At 41.6% G+C, this 21270-nt stretch overlaps 1 protein-coding gene across 6 annotated transcripts; it reads left to right on the forward strand.

The window, feature by feature from the left end:
- Positions 1–12: 12 nt before the first annotated feature.
- On the forward strand, positions 13–21270 carry BLZF1 (basic leucine zipper nuclear factor 1). Of its 6 annotated transcripts, none has more exons than XM_082702761.1 (7): positions 13–70; positions 1405–1477; positions 8495–8934; positions 10528–10727; positions 12651–12779; positions 15437–15656; positions 19968–21270. In XM_082702761.1, exons 2-7 carry the CDS (start codon positions 1447–1449, stop codon positions 20151–20153), a joined length of 1206 nt encoding a protein of 401 aa, XP_082558887.1. In that variant the 5' UTR covers positions 13–70; positions 1405–1446; the 3' UTR covers positions 20154–21270. The 6 variants fall into 6 exon arrangements, with proteins under 6 accessions (XP_082558887.1, XP_082558885.1, XP_082558886.1 ...); XM_082702759.1 differs by having other exon boundaries at positions 45–386; XM_082702760.1 differs by having other exon boundaries at positions 49–177.

Consider the following 21270-nt stretch of genomic DNA (forward strand, 5'->3'; position numbering starts at 1 on the left):
GCTCCGCCCACTGGGCCTGCCCCGCCCCCTCCACGGCGCCGCGCGGGTCTTTCTGGAGTCATCACTTAGGGTTGGTTGACAGGTGACCCGGAAGTTAAGCGCGCAGGCCGCCGGGGCTCCGAATACTCGCTTCCCCGTCGGCGTCTGCGCATCTCCCACTCAGCGGCGCCTCCCACCGCGCGTGCGGGGCTGCCCGAGTTTTAAGACCCCCCAGAGCGTATTCACCCTTCTCTTTCGGAAAACTCTTCCGGAAACGAACCCCGGGGGACAGGATGTGGTTAGCCGAGAGCACCGGAAGTCCGGAGGGCCGGGGCGGGGCGACTCGGGCTGACCGGGAGTGGGCGAGGCCAGGCTGGCGCGGAGCTCGCGACCCTCCGCTCGGGAGAGTAAGGAGCGGGGCGAGGCGTCCGCGGGGCCGCGGGAGTGACGGCGGAGGGTGTGGGGAAGGCGCGCGGGCGGCTTGCGGGTTGGCGCTGAGGCTGTGGACTTAGGGCAGGGGTGTCTGTGGAGGGAGAGCGGCCGCAGCTGCGGCGTCGGCAGAGCTGGCGGGCCGGGCCGCGCCGTCGGGCGTCCGTCCCTCCGTCCGCTCCGTCCGTCCCTCCGTCCGTCCTTCCGTCCGTCCCTCCGTCCGTCCCTCCGTCCGTCCCTCCGTCCGCTCCGTCCGTCCCCTCCGCTCCCTCCGCTCCGCTCCCCGGGTTGGGGCCTGAGGACCGACCCCGCTGTGCGGGCGCGGGGCGGGGACGGGCCGTGCCAGGGCTCCCCGCTCTGCCCAGGCGCCCCCGGAGGCCCGTCCCCGGGCGAGGAGCGGGCGGTCCGCGACACCCTGTGCCGAGGCAGATCGGTCACTCTCACGGCGAAACCAGTTGCGGCCGAACGCGCAGCTCGGCGCCTTGGGGTCCCTGCCCCGGCGCGACCTCCCTTCCCGGGGCGCCCGGGGACGCCTGGTCCGCGCCGGGGGACCGCGCACGCCTTTCCGAACGAGGGCTCCTTGCGACCCCGGAGGGCCCGTGTCGAGTGTTTAAACGCAGCCGGGAGCGCCTCCCGGGTTCGGTGACCGAGCCCGTGGCGGACACTCGCGTCGCCCCTGTCCGCGGAGACAGGGAGCCCTTCAGCCCCTCTTGCTTGCCGGCGCCACGAAGCCCTGCAGGGACGTCCCCGCAGCGCCTCGGCCGGAATTCGGGACCCGTGCCTGCTAGCGCTCCGGGAGGCCGCGAAACGAACCGCAGGCGAACGGCCCGCGGTGCGTGGAGGCCTTTGTCGGCCTTGCGGGGGCACCTGTGACCTTGCCTGTGAGACGCGTGTGCGCGAAGTGCGGAGACCAGCAGAACACCGGCCCCGCTACCTTACGGGGACTTGGGGGATGTCCTTATATGGTATTAAGTCTTTCATTTTATTCATTTTTAGGCTTTTGGTAGAAGTTTGAGGTGCATTTTCATTGATTAAAAAATGACGACTCTTGAAAGTTTAGAAGCCAAAGGTAAGTTGTTCTTTTGATGATGATTGTACTTAAAACATGCAGTTTGGGACCATAGGATGAAGGCGACTGGAGCCAAGGAACTCTCCTAGAGCCCCTGGGAACCACCTGTTCCAGGTTTCCTCTGCGGTTTTGTAATGCGGTGTTTACACCACGGTCCTCCTAGACCCCCGGGGTTAGTGCTCCTGTTGAACACAGTTAAACATTTAGCGTAAAACCACAGCCTTGCAGCTATATTTTCTATCCACTAGAAGATTAAGATTTCAGTAAACAATATTTTTAAAGATTTAAGTAGATGGACAAGCGAGGAGGTACAAAAGACTTTATGGTGTTGGGTGGTTTTGCTTGGCTCGTGGTAACAAACCACCACAAACTAACTTAAACAAGTGTGTTCCCTCTGAAAGCACTAGGGAAGGATCTATTCCAGGCCTCTCTTCTAGTTTCTGGTGGTTTGCTGGCATTTTTGGTAATTCCTTTTTTTTCTTTTTTTTTTAAGATTTTATTTGTTTATTTGAGTGAGCATGTGAGCATGGGGGGTGGGGTGGTGAGCAGAGGAAAATGAGCAGAGAGAGGGAGAAGCAGACTCCCCGCTGAGCACGAGGCCCAGTGCAGGGTCTCTGGGATCAGGACCTGAGCAGAACACCCACGTTAACCAGCTGAGCCACCCAGGCTCCCCAGTTTTGGTATTCCTTACCTTGTACATGCATCGCCCTGATCTCTGCCTTTATCTTTACATGGTCTTCTCCCAGTGTTTGTCTCTGTACAAATTCTTCCTTTTTTATAAGGACATCAGTCATACTGGATTAGGGGCCCACCCTACTCCCAACCCTGCATCAGCTCCCTGCTCAGTGGGGAGTCTGTTTCTCCCTCTGCCCTTTTCCCCATGTTTGATTTACCTCTCTCTTTCTCAAATAAATAAATAAAATCTTGTTAAAAGGAGGGGTGTATTTAAATCTGTTTAGGAAGCAAAGAAGAAAAGATCCTGCCAATAAATATTTAATTGAATTTATTCAGCTGTGTGAACAGCATTTCAGGGTCACCAGAAAGCTTTTATAGTATTCAAATAAGCAAACCAAAAAGCGTAATGAAAGTAATAAACTGGGGGTTAATGAAAAAGTAGAGCAATTAAATGGTTACTAAAGTGAAAGTCACTAGCATGGTGCTTGGCAAAAAACAAAACCTAAATACAATATTGTCATTAGTGATTGAAAGTTAGTTATTGCAAGGCCTCTGTGAAAGTAATTGTCTTTATTTGTTATTACCCGTTTGTAATGAGGATTAGAGTTATAAAGCACTTTCACATACCTTATTTCATTTGATCTTAATTTTACAGTGAGGTGCGTAATTCAGCTGTTCGTCCTCTTTTTGTTTAACATTAGCCGTTGTTAGTGAACAAAGGCTCCATGGACTGCATGGCCTAACACCAGGTGCACTTACCATGGTCGACATCGCTCATTTGCTTGGTTTATAGCAACAGAACTTCTTCTCAGTGGACATTGAGCAAAACTGTCACCATGAGAGGGGTGCGCAGTTGCTGCTAGGACTTCATTGAATGGGAAACATGTAATAAAGAGAAAAATTCAAAAATGAGGGTTTGAATCCTAAAAGTTCTTGAGAGCTAGATTAAAATTACAGATATTAAAGTTGAAAGTTTAGTGAAAGTAAACCAAGTAGGAATAGCTGAGACATTTAAATATTTAGAATCAAATGAGATAGCCTAACTTTAACACTTTTTCTGTGGAATAACAGGTATTAAGTGAAGAAGGAATCCCTAGGCAGATAAATATGGGAAATTCTGGACTAAAGGAGGGAGTACATCATGGGACTCCCAGAGCCTCTAGCACACTAATGCACACTGTGAAGCGGCAGAGCAGGGGAGTGCTCAGCCCCGTCCCCGCTCGCTTGACCAGGGAACTCTTTACTCGTGGAACCTGTGACAGAAGGAATGTTTAGATTCCGTGTCAGGGAACGTGGGCCTAACTCTTAAGTCCATTGTCTTTAACATGATTTCGCCACTGGGTGGCTCGGTCGGTTAAGCGTCTGCCCTAAGCTCAGGTCATGATCCCAGGATCCTGGGATTGATCCCCTCATTGACCTCCTTGCTCAGTGGGGAGCCTGCTTCTCCCTCTCCCCCACGTTCTATCTCAACTAAATAAATAAAATCTTTATACACACACACACATATATAGATAGATTGATTAATTGATTGATTGAAGATTACTGAGTGACAGTCCCTAAACTGTTTCACTGTTTGCTAGCTGAATCTGTGTATATTCTGAAAAGTTTATCAGACTATAACTGAGTTAGGAATTAATGCTCTGGTGTGGAAAACAGGGTGAGCAGTTTTTAAATGAGTTAGTAGATGTTAAAATGATATCTCAGTAGCATATGAACATTGATGAACTTCAGAAAGCACTTACTCTTCTGTTCCAAGCACCATTTCATTAAGCTAATAATACAGAGATTGGGAGGCAGACCCTGTCCTGTGCCGCTCCCAACAGTCCAGTCTGTGAGAAAAACATTATATTGAAACACTCTGATACTTGCCTTGTTCTGAAAGCACTGAGGGATGAGAGGAGAGTAAGGGGAAGCGATCTGTCCAGCGTCACACAGTCTGTGGCAAACAGGACCTAAGGTATTTTGACCCAGTCTAGTGTTCTTTCTACTGCACCTTTCAATGGACTTGGAATGTCTGTCTTCTTAGATTTGCAGTTTTATAAAAAAAAAAAGGAGAAATATTTCTTTAATGACAGACTATAAAATCCTATTCTTTTTTTTTTTAAGACTGACTTTATTTGACAGACAGAGATTACAAGTAGGCAGAGAAGCAGGCAGAGAGAGAGGAGGAAGCAGGCTCCCTGCTGAGCAGAGAGCCCGATGCGGCGCTCAATCTCAGGACCCTGGGACCATGACCTAAGCCAAAAGCAGAGGCTTTAACCCATTGAGCCACCCAGGTGCCCCAAAATGCCTCAGTATTCTAGAGCAAGGGTTGGCTAGTGATGGCCCTCAGCCTCCAGAGAATACTTACAGATCAGTTTGGTGATGGGAAGCATTAAGCAAAGGGTTATCCCAAACAAAAAAGAATTCTGTGCTTCTCCTTATTAGACATATATTACAAAAAAACAACAAAAAAGACTTACTCAGTTTCTTATTTGAGTTTCATCTTTGAAAATGATATTTTTTCTTCTTTGTGTAAGTACCTGTCTCTTACCCTCAATTTTGCCTCATGGTTGGCAGAGCCTAAAATATTTCTCTGACCCTTTATGGAGAAAGTTTGCCCACTCCTGTTACAGAGTATCATTTGTTCTTTACCTGCATTTCAGTCATCTTCGGGGAAGGCAGAAGAATGAGCCATAAACCTGAGACACATGTCGTTCTTTGATCACAAGCAGCAGTGCTGTTGATGTGATTGCAGAATTGTTCTGTTGGTTCCCTTCGAAGAGTGGGGATGGGGGCTGACGTGTTGCTCTACTCACACCACTCCTAATTGTGGAGCTGGTACCACCGATCATCGCCTTCCCCTGAGAGACCGTCTGCTCCGAGTGTGTCCCGGACTCTGCTTAGTCTGTATGTAATAAAGGTTTCTGCATGTGTCATAAGGGAAACAGAATGATGACCAGTTACCCAGTGAGAAGATGGAAAGCCAGGACTCCCACTCCCCTCCTGGCCTGCGTGCATTAGCCAGAAGCGCAGTTACTCCCGAGTTGAGTTGCGACAGCTGCCATGGCGTATGTCATGCAGCTGTCGTGTCCGTAAGTGCTTGAGTAAGTAACGGTGGTTGATGTAAAAAGTCAGGAGTAAACTGAGGCTGAACCAAGTTGATAGAATCGCTTAGTCACCACAGGGCGTCACACCTGCTACTTCTTTGGCTTCAGTGGACCTGAGTGGTCTGGCTCCAGTTTGTCTTTTTGTTGTTTTTTTAATTAATCTGTAGTTAATTCATGATTCAGCATCACTTTGTAAATGACAGAATGTCTTAGTGACAGAATTAAATTTGCTTTAGATAGAGTTAGAATTTTTTAAAAAGCAGATTTCAAGAACATGGGAGCAGGCCTTCATTCCTGAAACCATTCAGTGGCAGATCTCCGAAGTGCTAAGGTGCTGCAGCATGACCTGAAATACCAGACTCGGTTTCCCTTTCTGAAGTCGCTCCTTTGTTCATCTTTTTGAAGGTGGAGTTAATCCTAAGTCCCAAGTGAACATTCAGTATGGAAATGACAAAATACTTTATTCCAATGGAAGATGTTTTGTTAAATAGAACACGGTATACACCACATGTCTTTGCACCTCTTCTCTGACCTAACTCGAGATTCCCCGTACACTGCTATATAAGTAGGAAAAAATTCCCCCAAAAAATCTGTTAAATGAAAAAATAGTTCTAAAGTCTAGTGATGCACTTTCGTAAGACTTGAGCATAAGAAAATGAAAGAATTATATTTGATGACATATCTTCAGCTTTCTCCCTTTCATGAAGATGCAGAGTTAATTTGGGTTTTTAAAGAACAGCAGCAGCAGCAGCGCAGGTCGACATCTGCTAAGTGCTTCCTGGCCCGCACACCACTCCAAACACTACACGTTCTGGCACTAACGTCTTGATTATTGTATTAGGTCACCGGGGTTGAGCATACCAAAAAATAAAATTAAATAAGAGTGTAATGCATAGAGGGTCCCTGGGTGGCTCAGTGGGTTAAGCCTCTGCCTTCGGCTCAGGTCATGATCTCAGGGTCCTGGGATCGAGTCCCACATCAGGCTCTCTGCTCGGCAGGGGTCCTGCTTCCTCCTCTCTCTCTCTCTCTCTGCCTGCCTCTCTGCCTACTTGTGATCTCTCTCTGTCAAGTAAATAAATAAAATCTTTAAAAAAAAAAAAAAAAAGAGTGTAAGGCATAGATCTGCTGATACATTGCTAGAGTTGTTTCATGAGGCAGTTTAACAATACCGGTCTTCACCTGGCACATTAATTCCATTCTTGAGAATTTATTCTAAAGAAATAATCCAGAAGTTGAGAAAAATCTGTAGGCAGAAGTATTCACTAAAGCATTATTTTATGAAAAATTGGAAAAAAACATGAATATCCCCAACAACAGAGTAATAAGTAAATAATGTTATATTAACATGAAGAAATAATGTCATAAGATGAAAAAGAGGAAGAATGCAGCAAAATGGAAAAATAGATTGAGCTTCTAAAGCTAATTATGGGGACGCCTGGGTGGCTCAGTTGGTTGGGCGACTGCCTTCGGCTCAGGTCATGATCCTGGAGTCCCGGGATCGAGTCCGCATCAGGCTCCCAGCTCCATGGGGAGTCTGCTTCTCTCTCTGACCTTCTCCTCATTAATGCTCTCTCTCACTGTCTCTCTCTCAAGTAAATAAATAAAATCTTTAAAAAAAAAAATCTTAAAAAAAAATAAAGTTAATTATGATTATAAACATATAAAAATAATGAAGAAACTTGGAGTAATGAAAAGTTATTTTAGAGTAATGAGCAGATACAATTTTTTCTTCTTAGTATTTTTTAATAATGCAATGTTCAGAACAAGAGGGTACCTGTGTGTGTGTGAAAATAATCTGTTCTGCTCTATAGTTTCTGCATCAGTATGACAAAGTTTGTGAGAAAGAAAAAAAGTAAGCTCATTAAAAAATAGAAAACTAAGGAAGGTTTTCTTATTAGGTATTTCTCTTGCTAGAAAAGACCTTTGTAGGTAATAAAAAAAAAAAAATCAACCTGGGCAAGCTTACCATTTCCTATGGTTATTGCCGGAGCATTCCATTTCTAGGACAAGAATTCCGGAATCAAGGTGACAACAGTCTCTGCTTGATAGAATGTTTGTATGTTATGTGGTCTCTTTTTTTTAGTATGGCTTTATACTTCAGAAATTCTTAAAGGTTAATTTTAATAAGACCTTAGTATTGCTCTTAACCAAATTGATCTCCTGACTTCATAGGTTACAGTGAAACACGATTAATATTTAATTAGTAATTAAAAATTAATATTTAATTGATTAGAACATAGAACTGATATCTAAGCATAATTGAGACTACTTTGGCTTTTTTTTCTTTTCAACTAGGAATTCTATTTCCTGTCTTTGCCTTAGAGGGTATAAATATAAAAACATAATAGTAATGAATTCACTAAAGATTGGTCCATGATTTTTCTTAGTTAACATTTCTGTAGAAATAAAAATCTGGTAGAAATTTTGTACCACATATTGCACTCTCACTTTCTATTACCTGTAATACACGTCACCTTTTTGTATGTACATCCTATGTCCTAATTTAGATAGTGATTTCTTGAGCATAGACATCCCCACTACCTCAGACAGTGTCTGGTCAACATTAGGCACCACGCTGCACGCTTGCAGCCTGCGACCACGCACACTGTCGTCACAACCATTGATGTATAGGCTCGTCCTGTGCCCCTCCCCTTGTTTTCATTCATTTACTGTCTGTCAGCCAAACAGTGCTGGGTGCAAGGCACATTACTTATCCCTTCCGTCATGAGAGTTAGGTTTTAGAGGAAGGCACAGACATTGCATAACTAGTTGCACTGGGTGAAAAAAGTCAATTTACGATTTTGATAGAAAAAAGGAGAAATGCAGAATCTCTGCTGCAGGTGCATGTGAACAGGGAACCCAGCCAAACCTGGAAAGGTTAGAGAAAGGCTTCCCTTAGGAACCCATACTCCAGTGTGCCAAGTGCTTGATCTTCCTGCATCTTCTCCTGCCACAGCCGTGGAGCACAGCTGGTACTGTCCCTGCTTCCCAGAATGTGAAGTAGAGATCCGTGGAGGTGCGGCTGTTTACCCAGGATCATACTATGAAGTAGAAGTCAAGAGCGAAACCATTTACCTAAGGAAGTTTGAGCCTTTTTCCATCTTTTATTGACACCTGTTTTGAAACTTAACTTTTGCTCTGAATTTCTTGTATTTTTTTTAGTTCCAGTAATTCTGAATGTAAAGTATGTCTTAGCATTTTCCTTGGCATTTCTTCTTAGCAAGTAACTTGTGTTTTGCTTTCCCTTTCATAGTCACCCTTACTCCAGCCCCAGTCCGAGGAGCAGGAGATGGCATGGAAACTGAGGAAACACCTAAGTCTGTTGAAGTGACCTCTGGAGTCCCGCCTGGAAGGCATCACATCCTTCAGAATCCACGGAAGAAAGCAGTTCCAGGCGAGAGCCCAGGAGTCCTTCAGCTCGGGAAGATTCTCACTGAAAAAGCAGTGGAAGTTGAAGCCATAAGAATATTAGTTCCCAAAGCTGCTATAACCCATGACATCCCCAGCAAGAATGCAAAGGTGAAGTCTCAGGGACATCATAGGGGAGAGCTCCTTGGTCAGTCAGAGGGAACTGTGGAACCCAGAAAGGAACTATCGGAGGTTAAGAATCTACTGGAGAAGCTCAAGAACTCTGAAAGGAGGTTACTGCAGGACAAAGAGGGTCTTTCAAACCAGCTCAGAGTACAGACAGAGGTAAGAACAAGTAGCTCTAATCGTCACTGCTCTTTACACCTGGGCCTTCTGTGTCAGAAGTGTCCAGAAAACTGTATTTCCTCTTGGAATGACCTCTGTTTTGGCTTGTCATTTCTCTAAAAAGTTTCCTCTTAAATTTCTCTTTCTCCGTCAGCCCCGCTAGTAGGACTAGTATATGTCGGGAACTTGTCCTCTAAAGTTGAAGATGGATGTGCGTGGTGCTTCGGACAAGACCACCTCTGAGGTGTAAAGGAAGTCATGGTTATAAAATTCCAGACCAAGTTAGACTTTGATGTTGTCTAGTTAACAATTCCTCTTTTAAGGATCCATAAGCTCCAAGTATGTTTGCTTATGCAGACATCATAGTTGGGATAAAGGAACGGTTGGGTAAGCGTTGGTATAAATGGAAAAGGATCTGTAGTGCTTGGCTGGGTTTCTTCCGGCTTTACGTGTTGGTAAACATTGCCTCACTCCTCACCCTTCGTTTCTCTCTTAGACCCTCCATCTTTTTGCTAGATGTTATCTTTATAAGTGACACTATAGTTAGTAGTTCTTATCCAAATAGGTCTTTAATATTTTTTAAGTAACTAACTTCTAAATATAAAAATAGTGTATATTTATTTGTGATTATTTTAGAAAATACAGAAAATGAGAATAGTACCGCCTATCATTGTACCGTCTAGCTGTAAATGCGTAATTATACATATTGAGTTCATTTTTGCCCTTTTTAGTATTTTCCTGTGTCACAGAATATTCTATTACAGTACCATCTTTAATACCAACAGTGTTCTTCTATTGCTGCACCATATATCAATACCTATTATTAGACATTTATGTTTTAATTTTTCACATTTTAGATAAAGTAAAAAAACATGTTTAAAAATAGCCTAAATTGCTTCCCTTGCTTAAATTCTTGAACACCTGTGGCACAGGGGTGTGTGGGTGGCTCAGTCGGTTAAGCATTGGACTCTTGATTTCGGCTCAGGTCATGGTCTCAGGGCTGTGACATCGAACACCAGCCACATCAGGCTCCACCATGGTTGTGGAGGCTGTGGAGGCTGTGGAGGCTGTGGAGGCTGTGGAGGCTGTGGAGGCTGTGGAGGCTGCTTAAGATTCTCACTTTCCTTCTCCCTCTGCCCCTCCCTGCTCATACTCTATTTCTCTCTCTCTCAAAAAAAAAAAAAACAAAAAAATCCTGTGGCACAAAGAAATTAATTTTTAAATACCGAAATAGATTTCAAAAACACTAAAACAGTCTCCGTCATATTCTTTGGCAAAATTTATTGGTTTGGTTTTCTAATTTCTTGCCTTCAGGTGTTGACTGGAAGCAGGTTGTAACTTTGGTGATAATGGTTGGTACTCTTCCCAGAAGAGGCTCAGTTTATAATCCCATGGACTATAAGATATAAATATGCAGACAGAGACAGATGGCTTATATACATTATGAAATTAAATACGTAATACTGCTTTTTGATGCACACTTTAAGTAATGGAGGTCCATATACATGAAGCACGGTTTCTCTTTTTTCATTTTGCCACATTAAAGTCACTGACATTACTTCAAGCTGGTTGTAACGGTCATATTTTCCCTAGGTCAATCGAGAGTTAAAGAAGTTGCTAGTGGCTTCCGTTGGAGATGATCTTCAGTACCATTTTGAACGTCTAGCCCGTGAGAAAAATCAGCTTATTTTAGAAAATGAAGCCCTAGGTCAAAACACAGCTCAGCTTTCTGAACAGCTGGAACGTATGTCAATACAGTGTGACGTATGGCGGAGTAAATTCCTTGCAAGCAGGTATTTCTTGTTTTAAATAATACTTCATTTCCTAGCTTTTTCTCTATCAGATTTTTTTTTACCATAACCCAAATAAGTAAATGGTAGTGTGAGAATTTGGGACTCTGATTGTCAAAGTATTTCATGTATTTATAAGTGTGTATGGACTGTCACAGAGTCTAAATGAAAAAGTGATATCCTCAGATTCTCCCTCATTCCAGAATTCTAGGTTACTCCTCTGTAGTAGAAATCACTACTACTACAATGTTTAAGAAAATTAAACTCAGACCTCTTATAAATAAAATAAATAAAAACCTCCCGCAAAAAACTATTGCCCCCGTTTCTATCTGGAAAACTCAAAAATTGTTTCTCTTCCATGCTCTGTTCTCATAGCTCTTTTAATTGTATTAACTATACATGAGAGCTTCCCAACCTTTTTCTGTACATGCACAAATGGAAAATAAAACTATTTGTATGGTGTAATAGATGAGGCTACTCTCCCCAACAGAGGTGAAAGCCCCATTGCCCTTCCCTAGGCCTGAGGGTACACTGGTCATTGGGCAACTGTATATATTGTGATTTGGGCTCTGTTTATCCCCTTCCGTCCAGCGCTGCCTGGAGAACAGAGTCTGGGTGTTACCATCTTTGTATTTTCAGCACTTAGCCACATGCTTCATGCATGGTTTAGTAACATGCTTTGCGCATAGTTTAGTAACTGTGGATTTAAGTTCTAGAGATTCCTTACATAACGCCAAATGTTTCCAGGCTGAACTTTAAGAATCATGATTGCGATGAATAAATTTATGGGAAAGTATTTCTTCATATCTTAATGTCTGTGATACTTTCCAGTAATTGATTGCTCTCTTAAAGTCTTTGTTTTCTAATAATGCTTGTATAGGATGGATGTGGAGAAAGGAATGTACTGTTTATTGACTTAGAATGAAAGTTTGTGCTCACTGAACACATTAAGAGGCAAATCGTGCATGTGTCATACACATTATTGCAAATGTAGCTTTCTTAACATCCTTGTCAATGCTGATAGTAACATTCTAAGGGCAATAAAACTTAAACTCAGCTTTAACAAAATTTTAACCAATTTAATCTTTGGTCAGTAATCACTGTGGTCTGAGACTTTAATTTTAGTTTTAAGATTTTCAGCTGAATAAGCATACTTTAAAACTTTGCATCAGTTCTGTTAATAGAGAACTTGTAAAGTAAATTTTGAAACATCCAATCAGAAGAAAACATGAAGCTGTTGATTTTTGAAAAAAGAGATAACTCCATAGTGCTAATATAAAAAAACACAATTATCAGATGAAAAAACAAGGCACAGAAAATTTTGTATTAAATAATCCCATTTTTGTAAATAAAATGGGTATACTTATTTTTAGCATACACGTTTATGTTGATGTATCCATAAATTTTTTTTCTGGAGAAATACATAAGAAACTGTATTGGTATTTTGTGACTGATAAAAGAAGATTGGGGATGCGGGACAGGAGGGGAGACTTACTTTCCCTTTTACATAAGACTTTCTGTATTATTTAATATTTTTCTAAGGACCAGAAGGTAACTGAGTGATAAGAAAGCAACTCTTTTTTGCTTCCTCTAAAATTTCCTGTATTTAAAAACATTTAATTAATATCAGTTTTTCAATATTTGATCCATCTAGAGTAAGATTCAGATACATTCTAGAAGTCCCTCTATAGGAAAGTTAAATAACTTTACCTTTGTCATTTTGTAAACAATATTTTTTAAATCCCTTCAATATGTTCTAAGTTCATAAATATTTTAAATACCTTTTAGTGAAGATTTAAAAACAGAGAAGTAACTTGACTGTGTTCAGTCTTCTATGTAAGCTTTTGAAAATTAAGGTAGTATAGTAACTTCTTTACAGTGTGTTATCATCAGAGAATTTATATGTGATATTTCCATCTTTTCCAGGGTGATGGCAGATGAGTTAACCAATTCCAGAGCAGGTTTGCAGCGGCAAAATCGCGATGCCCAGAGTGCTATTCAAGATCTCCTGAGTGAGCGGGAGCAGTTTCGTCAGGAAATGATAGCTACCCAGAAGTATAGCATTTGTTTACATTCCGAACTCTTCTTTCTCTTGCAACTTTTATTATGATTATAGTTCTTCAGTGTTTCTACATTTAATAACTTTTATTGAGCATATTTTTTTTTAAAGATTTTATTTATTTATTCGACAGAGAGAGATCACAAGCAGGCAGAGAGGCAGGCAGAGAGAGAGGAGGAAGCAGTCTCCCTGCTGAGCAGAGAGCCCAATGCAGGCCTCGATCCCAGGACCCTGACTGAGATCATGACCTGAGCCGAAGGCAGCGGCTCAACCCACTGAGCCACCCAGGCACCCCGAGCATATTTTTCAAATAGCATTTTAAAATAGATGCCCAGGGAGGGAAGAAGACTAAAAAGATAAGGCTACATGTTTCTTACATTCTTAATTGAGAGAGAATTAATTATAGGTATAATAGGAAAAATCTCTGGGTTTAAAAGTAGTTTTTGGTTATAGTTATAACAGCTTTGTATAATTTTTGGTAGAAGCCATAAAATACACCTATCTTTCCTTTGGAAGGAGATCTTTTTAAGGACTATTCTGCAGTATTAGAGTTTACTTTTATGTGCTCTGGAGCTATCAAAATTGATGGTCTTCCTTAAAAGTGCTTTGTACTTCTGTACATAGATCTTCCACAACTTATAATGGGGCTGTGACCCAATAAACTCATTGTAAGTTGAAAATTGTCATAAGTCAAGAATTAATTCAATACACCTAACCCACTGAACATCACGGCTTAGCCTAGCCTACTTTCAGCATGCTCCGTATGATAGCCTGAACTTGGGCAAAACCATATAATACAAAGCCCGGTCTGTCAGAGTGTTGGGCATCTCCGTAATTGACCAGAGCGCTGAAAGTGTGCAACACAACAGCTGTGTGGGTACAAAACTCTTGTACTGGTTGTTTGCCCTCGTTACTGTGTAGCTCAGTACACTCCCCAGCAACAGGAGAAAAATGGGTATTCATATTGCTAGACAAGAAATAGGTGAAAATTCAAAGTACAATTTTTATTAAATGTTAATCACTTTCACACCATCACTAGTCAAAAAATCATTCATCAAACCATCACAAGTCAAGGACTATAATTATTATAAATCGAATCAGTAAGTAGGAGAAATCATGGGAAATTATAAGAATGAAAACATAATACAGATGACCTTTGAACAACACAAGGGTTGGGGAGGCTGACCCCCCCATGCAGCTGAAAATCCTTGTATATCTTTTGACTCCCCCCAAAATGTACCTACTTATAGCTACTCTTGACCACAAGTCTTACCGATAATATAAATAGTGATTAACACATATTTTATATGTTCTGCCTATTGTATACTGCATTCTTGGAATAAAGTAAGCTAGAGAAAGTTAATTGTTACTAAAATCATGAGGAAGAGAAAAAATATAGTAAAATAAAATCATAAGAGAAAATCCTTCTGCAGTACTATACTGAATCTATCAAAAAAATTGGCCTTTAAGTGAACCCACATAGTTCAAACCCATGTTGGTCAAGAGTAAACTGTTTATCAAAATATCAGATTTCATGGGAGGCAACTAAAGGTGTGTTTAGAGGGAAATTTATAGCTTTAAATGCTCATTGTAGAAAAGAAGAAAGGTTCTGTTGGTAATATAAGCTTCCTCTTTAAGAAGTGCAAAGAGCAAATTAAGCAGACAAAAGAAGATAATAATAATGGAAGCAGAAATAAATAGAAAGCCAAGTGCTAGTTCTTTGAAGAGATAAATTTAAGAAACCTCTAAGCAGTATGATCAGGGAAAAAAAAAAAAAAAAACCACATTACCAGTATCAGGAATAAGGAAGGGGGTATATTACCTAGATTCTGTAGACTAAAAAGATGATTAGGGGGTATCATGAACAACTCTGGACAGAGTCCTTAGAAGACACTAAACTACCACAGGGCACTCAAGGTAAATAGCCTGAATAGCCCTAATCAATTCAAGTGATTGAATTTTTAGTTAAAAACCTTCCAGTAAAGAAAACTCCAGGCATAAATGGATTTACTGAAGCAAACAACTACGGAAGAAATAAAGCCAAATTTACACAAACTTCTAGAAAACAGGAGAAGGGAATAATTTCTAACTGACTTTATGTGGCAGCATTATCTTGATACCACCACCAGACAGAGATATTAGAAGAAAGCTACAGACCAGCATTTCCAATGAACATAGATGCAAAAGTCCTAATAATATATAAAAAGAATATATATATATATTCTTACATATCATGGCCAAGTACATTTTATCCTACAATTTGTAAGTTGGTTTATCAAGTGGAAATCCATTAATGTAACTCATGAAAAAACAAGTGACAAACACAAGTCCAGTCAATAGTCCTAGCACTGCTAGGTGAGTGTACTAACATATTTTACCTGTACTAAAATATGACAACTAAAAACTGGGGCAGTTCGGAAGTATGTGTGCTGAATGACTTCCAGATAATTACCTGATAAATATATAAATGCTTCCTATAGTCTTATTTTACCAGAGTTCCCAGTTTACTGACCTCTGAGAAAAAGATAAAGGAGACAGTACTATGTGATTTCAGAAGAACTTTAGGTTTCTCATTTATTGAGTTATTGAGTATTCTTGATGTTCATGTTTTATCCTCTTATTAATATTCAGTGTTCCTGTGTGTTCTGTGCAGATTATTGGAGGAGCTCCTGGTGTCCTTGCAGTGGGGAAGAGAGCAAACTTACTACCCTAGTACACAGCCTTACACCACAGCAGAGCTAGCATTAACAAATCACAAGTTGGCAAAAGCAGTAAATGCTCATCTTCTGGGAAATGTTGGCACTAACAGTCAAAAAAAGATACTATCAACGGTTGAATTCTGCAGCACCCCAGCAGAAAAAATGGCTGAAACGGTAAAATATTTCTCTTTGGTGGACTGTGGAACTTCTAACACTGTCCTCTTACTGAAAAGTATGTTAAATTGCAAAGTGCTGGGCATTAGGAGTTAGGAATTATGGGATCTAAACCCGATTGGGTCTAAACCTGATTCTCATGCTAATGAGCTTATGATTTTGAAGAAAATTGTTTCTTCCTCTGGGCTTCAGTTCCTGAAACATTTTTACTCTGTCCTTAAGGAGCAAATATAGTTGTTTTGGAAGGGCCTGTCTTTTAGCTACTGAATCATTGAGACTCTTGTACTTGAGTTCATTGTGATACGAAAAGTAGGGTAGAATTTTTAATTCAGCAATCATGAGTAGATAATAGATTACTTCTGACATCAGAAATTATTTGTTAATAACCATATTTAGATATGAATGTGCCCATAACCGCAGCATCACATAGTGCATCCCTGATACCTAGAGTCCTGGGTGAATTCAGGGTTCATGCCTGTGAGCCGTCAGATACTGGGGTTTCCCGGTCCTATCTCCTGTCTTAGGCCTGGTCTTTAACCAGAACTGTTCCACTTTTAAAATCAGCTCAGCACCTCTCTCCATGATCTGTGTCTCAACCTTTTTTCCAGCCGATTCTTTATTCTGATTACCCCTGTGATCACATAATTTTTATTCCCTTGATCCCTGCATTTTTTTCTTCATCTCATCGCTCACTCTCCTGGCTTTTTTTCCTGCCATAGCTTGCCTGGATTTCATTCTTGGGTGTCTTTTTTCCGTTATCAACCTTCTTTCGGGTACCCTGAGAACTCCAGTCCTTAGTTCAGCTGCCTGCCTTTTTTGTTTCTGCACTTGTCAAGCTATGACCTCACATTCAGCGGATGACTTTGGTTCCTAGTTCACAGAAAAAGAAGGCAGAGGCAGGAAATTTCTTAAAGGTCCCACTTGATAACTAGAAGCCTACCTTTAAGGCAGCCAGTCTTAAGTACATTTCTGTCACTGGAAGAGATGTCCCTCTCCAAAGCACAGCTCCCCTCCAGGCTCAGCAGGCCTCTCCAGATCATCCCTTCTGTCTGTCGGCTCTTTTGTCTTTGGGTTATAACACACCCAAGTGTCTTCATCTAAAAAAGAAAAATCTTCCATTATCATAAGTTCTCTGATAAGGTCTTATCACCTTTATAGGTGAGAACCTTGGACAAACTGTGCACACTTGTGTGTACTCCCACGCCAGCCGTTCCGCAAGTCCTGCGGTCACTTACCCGGTAGCTTCCAGCTTCACTGTTCTCATGAATAAAGCTCATGAATGTTCAAATACTTTGTTACCGTATTCTGTGTACCAGCACTCCTGCCTTGATATCCCCTTGACTTCTGTGACCTTCTACTTTCTTGGTCTTCTCATATGCCCCCTCAGATTTCTTCTTCAATTTTTTTCCTCCTCTGTGTGTTGCTGTTCCATAGGAATTTGCTCGCCATGCTTTCCAGACTCGCTGAGTTTCTGCAGCACGGTACGCAGCCAGCTCCTCCCCTTCTCTGGCCATTCTTTTTCAGAATTTGGCAGGGGCAAGGCATCCTCCTTTTGGGCCCACTCTTGAGCCTTTCCTCTCGTAACAGACTTCCTAGATTCTCTAGGGACTGTCCTAGTCCCATGGTTTCATGCTTGGGACTTCTTCAACAGATACATTTGTTTCTGGGTTTAAGAGACACACCCAGGGGGCTCCTGGGTGGCTCAGTGGGTGAAGCCACTGCCTTCAGCTCGGGTCATGATCTCAGGGTCCTGGGATCGAGCCCCGCATCGGGCTCTCTGCTCAGCAGGGAGCCTGCTTCCCTCTCTCTCTCTCTCTGCCTGCCTCTCCATCTACTTGTGATTTCTGTCAAATAAATAAATAAAATCTTTAAAAAAATAAAAATAAAAAAGAGACACACACCCAGCAAGACATCTCCATAGACACATCTCTGATAGCTGAAAATAGGACAACCTCTTCTCTCCTCGCTTTTGTATCTGTTATTTCCCCTCCCCTGAGAAAGAAGAACAAGAACCCACTTCTCTTCCTCTACTCCCTATCGTGGTAAACTATACCACTGTATAGATGTTGTGAGGACTTCATAATAACGTGTGTAAAATAACGTGTGTAAAGCTCATAGCGGATTCCAGTATATTAGTAATTTCTCAGTAAATGGTAAATACCATTTTTATTTTATTTTCTTCATCCCCATAATCTTGTTGGTTTTACAAATCCTGTTGGATCCTTCTAAATTAGCCTCTCTTCCAAGTTCACACACCTGCCCTCCAGCCTTAATTGTTGCCTAGCCTCCTCACCAGTACCGACCCCTTGCTTACCTGCCTCCAGACCATCCTCTACTGCCAGTTATTTTTAAAATGCCAGTCAAAAAAAAAGAAAGGAAAAATCCACTTGCGTTGGTTCTCCTTTTCAGACAGAGCCCGTCCTCCCTCATTCTGGACTCTCCATTCTTTCACATTGTATGGAAAGCTTTTCACAAATCTTAATTGTATCCCTCTTGTCAAGGTGACAAGCCAAGTGTCCCCATGCCCTGCTCTTCAAACCTCAGCAGCATTAACCACTTTTCACTGCACACACGTGCCATTGGATCTCAAGCCTCTGTTCCTACTTCTGCCCGACCGCCCGCCTAGCACCTCCCTGCCTTTAAGCAGCAGCCCTGCCCGCATCTCACTGGCAAGCTTAGATGGTCCTTCCCGAGGCTTCCACTGTGTTGTGTGCATGTCTCTGTTGTAGCTCTTCACCATGTCACAGTAATTACTGGATTCTCCCGCTCTCCCCCGACTGTAAGCCCCTTAAGGGTGAGGACTGTATCTTGTGTTTCCTCAAGGTCTGGCACAGTAATTCTTTACAGATAGTAGGTGCTCTGCTGTGTACATAATGAATCGGGACCCAGAACTGGGACCCAGAACTACGCTTGTTGTCTCCACACTCTGTTCTCCTCGTTGGGAAACCGTGTCCTCGCCTTCTCAGTGCTGCCGGTAGCCTACGGTGTAACTGACTACCCCACCTTTCTTGAACACTCCCTTCTCTCGGCTTGCATAGCAGCACACCCTCCTGGCTTTTCTCTTCTCTGATCCTTCTGTTTGACCCATCATCTTAGCACCCAACCACATTTTACAAAAATAGATCTCAAAAATTCAATGGAAAAAACCAGCAATATATTTGAAAAATAGAGGTCCTAAAATAGAATGCTGCCAGGACGTTCTTAAATTAACAATAGCTCTGTAGGCATGGTAGTAACTTAGAAGGAAAAAACACTTCTGGACAACATGAGAGTAAGAGAAACAGCCATATCTAGCCATATTTGGAAGCTCCTGACATCTTTTCACCACTGCTTTTCACAGTTCCTTTCCAACTGTAGTGCCTACCTCATTTGCCCCATAACCCATCCACCTCATGTGAGGGTCGCTGGGAGAATATAAACATGAGATACAGGAGCTTTGAGCAAGCATGTTTTCTTTGCCCTTAATTGAAGAGTTTTTCTCAACACAACCCAGGATTTCAACCCAAATCCTCCTTTTGTGGGTCTCAGTAAAGGAAACAGCAGAACAAGTCAGAGCAGAATTAGGAGAGCATGGTGTCCATGAAATCCAAGAAACAGGAACATGATTGTTAGCATAAAAGATGGCATATACATTAGAAAAATGAAAAGCTATTGTTTTTACAAGTAAATGACTAAAAACTTTGAAATAGCATTTCATTAGAAGAATGCAGAATCCTGATTCTAGACAGTTGAATGAAAGGTCATAGAGGAGAGACAGTGGGTGCTTTTTGGTTAAGGATTAAAAATTGACATCACTTGGGGACGCCTGGGCGGCTCAGTTGGTTAAGCAGCTGCGTTCATCTCAGGTCATGATCCCAGCGACCTGCAAATGAGTCCCACATCAGGCTCCTTGCTAGCACGGAGTCTGGTTCTCCCTCTGCCTCTGCCTGCCATTCTGTCTGCCTGTGCTCACTCTATCTGACAAATAAGTAAAATCTTTAAAAAAAAAATATTGACATCACTTAAGGTAGAATGGATATAACCATATTTTTTGTTTTCATACTTTTTCCACCAATATCCATAAAGAACATTAATTTCATCATTTTTGGAAAATAGGTAACCTAGGTGATAATTGGACATCATTGTTAAATTTAGAGCTTTCTGGAAAAGCTCTGAGTTCTCTAACCAATCACATTCATCACTCAGATGTTATTTTTTGTGGTAATTACCTAAAAATGAAATGGGGCTTTAGAGGTAGTTCTATATCAATTAAAACCAAAGGTTTTAGAGTCCCTACAACATACATCTGACATAACTTCTTATTTTCCTTAGGTTCTACGCATTTTGGATCCAGTTACCTGTACGGAAAGCTCACCTGATAATCCTTTTTCGGAGTCTTCACCAACTGCCTTACTTGCTACAAAGAAAAATATTGGACGATTTCATCCCTATACTAGATATGAAAATATAACTTTCAATTGCTGCAATCACTGCCAGGGAGAACTTATTGTCCTTTAACATAACAAGACAGCACTTGCTTCTTACCCAAGAGTCATTATTATTTGGGAGCTGGCGTCTTACAGTGGTAGAATGTCACTTTCTATCTCAGTACTGTATATGCCCAGCGATGTTTCATTACTGGACCACCGATTACCCTTTCTTAATAAATACCTCAGGGTAAGAAAAGAGTGAAACTGTGTAGATATATTTAAAGTAGATGATACTTGCCTGACATCCATGATGCTTTTCCTAAAGGATCCTGAAAGAAGATCCTATCTTTATTTTAGGCCCTAAGTTACATCTTGCCATGTGTTTAAGATGAGATTTCATTGTTAACTCTAATGCAGGGTTGCTCATATGCAGCTACACCCATTCGTCTACTGTTGTCTATGGTTGCCGGGCTTGGGTTTTTGGGGCACAACAGCAGAAACGAACAGAGGTAGCAGGGCTTGTGTGGCTGCAAAACTTAAAATCTCCTATCTGGCCCTTGACAGGAGAATTTTTCTGGCCCCCACTGGCAGGGGGATGGGTGGAGAGCGTGTCCATTCCCATTTGGGGGATTTATTTTGAACTACAAAAGCTGCTTATGGAAATACTGTGGGTGAAGGGACTAATATTTTAAAATTAAATGCTATATGTTAGGAAAATTAGAAGTATTTTACAGCCTAACATTAGCAAGTGTTTGAGCAAAACATATTCTTGTGTTGGTTTTGTGTGGGGAATTCCATAGTTTGAATGGATGCGACTTGACATAATAGATTTTACTGAGCTCATTTTGACAAATGCAACACAATAGGACTATCCAATTTGATATATAATGGAGAAAGTAGGATCTTTCTAGAACATTATACAAACTCAAAATGCAATCCATCATTAATTTATATTAATATATATTATTGTTTATTTATGATGGACCATCATAAAACACCCTTTTATAAGCCTGTAAAAATATCCACAGTATGTTTATACCAAATTACCCTATATTAGGTATAGAATCGCCTATCAAGAGAGAAATCTTCTAAAGATAAATCTGGTGAAATAACATTTTAATGTCAACTTAATGATTTTTTTTGTCTGATTCGTCTGAGTTATACTTTGAAATGGCAATAAATTTCTCTACATTCTTTATTTTGAA

This window comes from Mustela nivalis, assembly GCF_964662115.1.
Source record: "Mustela nivalis genome assembly, chromosome: 16".
NCBI classification, from domain to species: domain Eukaryota; kingdom Metazoa; phylum Chordata; class Mammalia; order Carnivora; family Mustelidae; genus Mustela; species Mustela nivalis.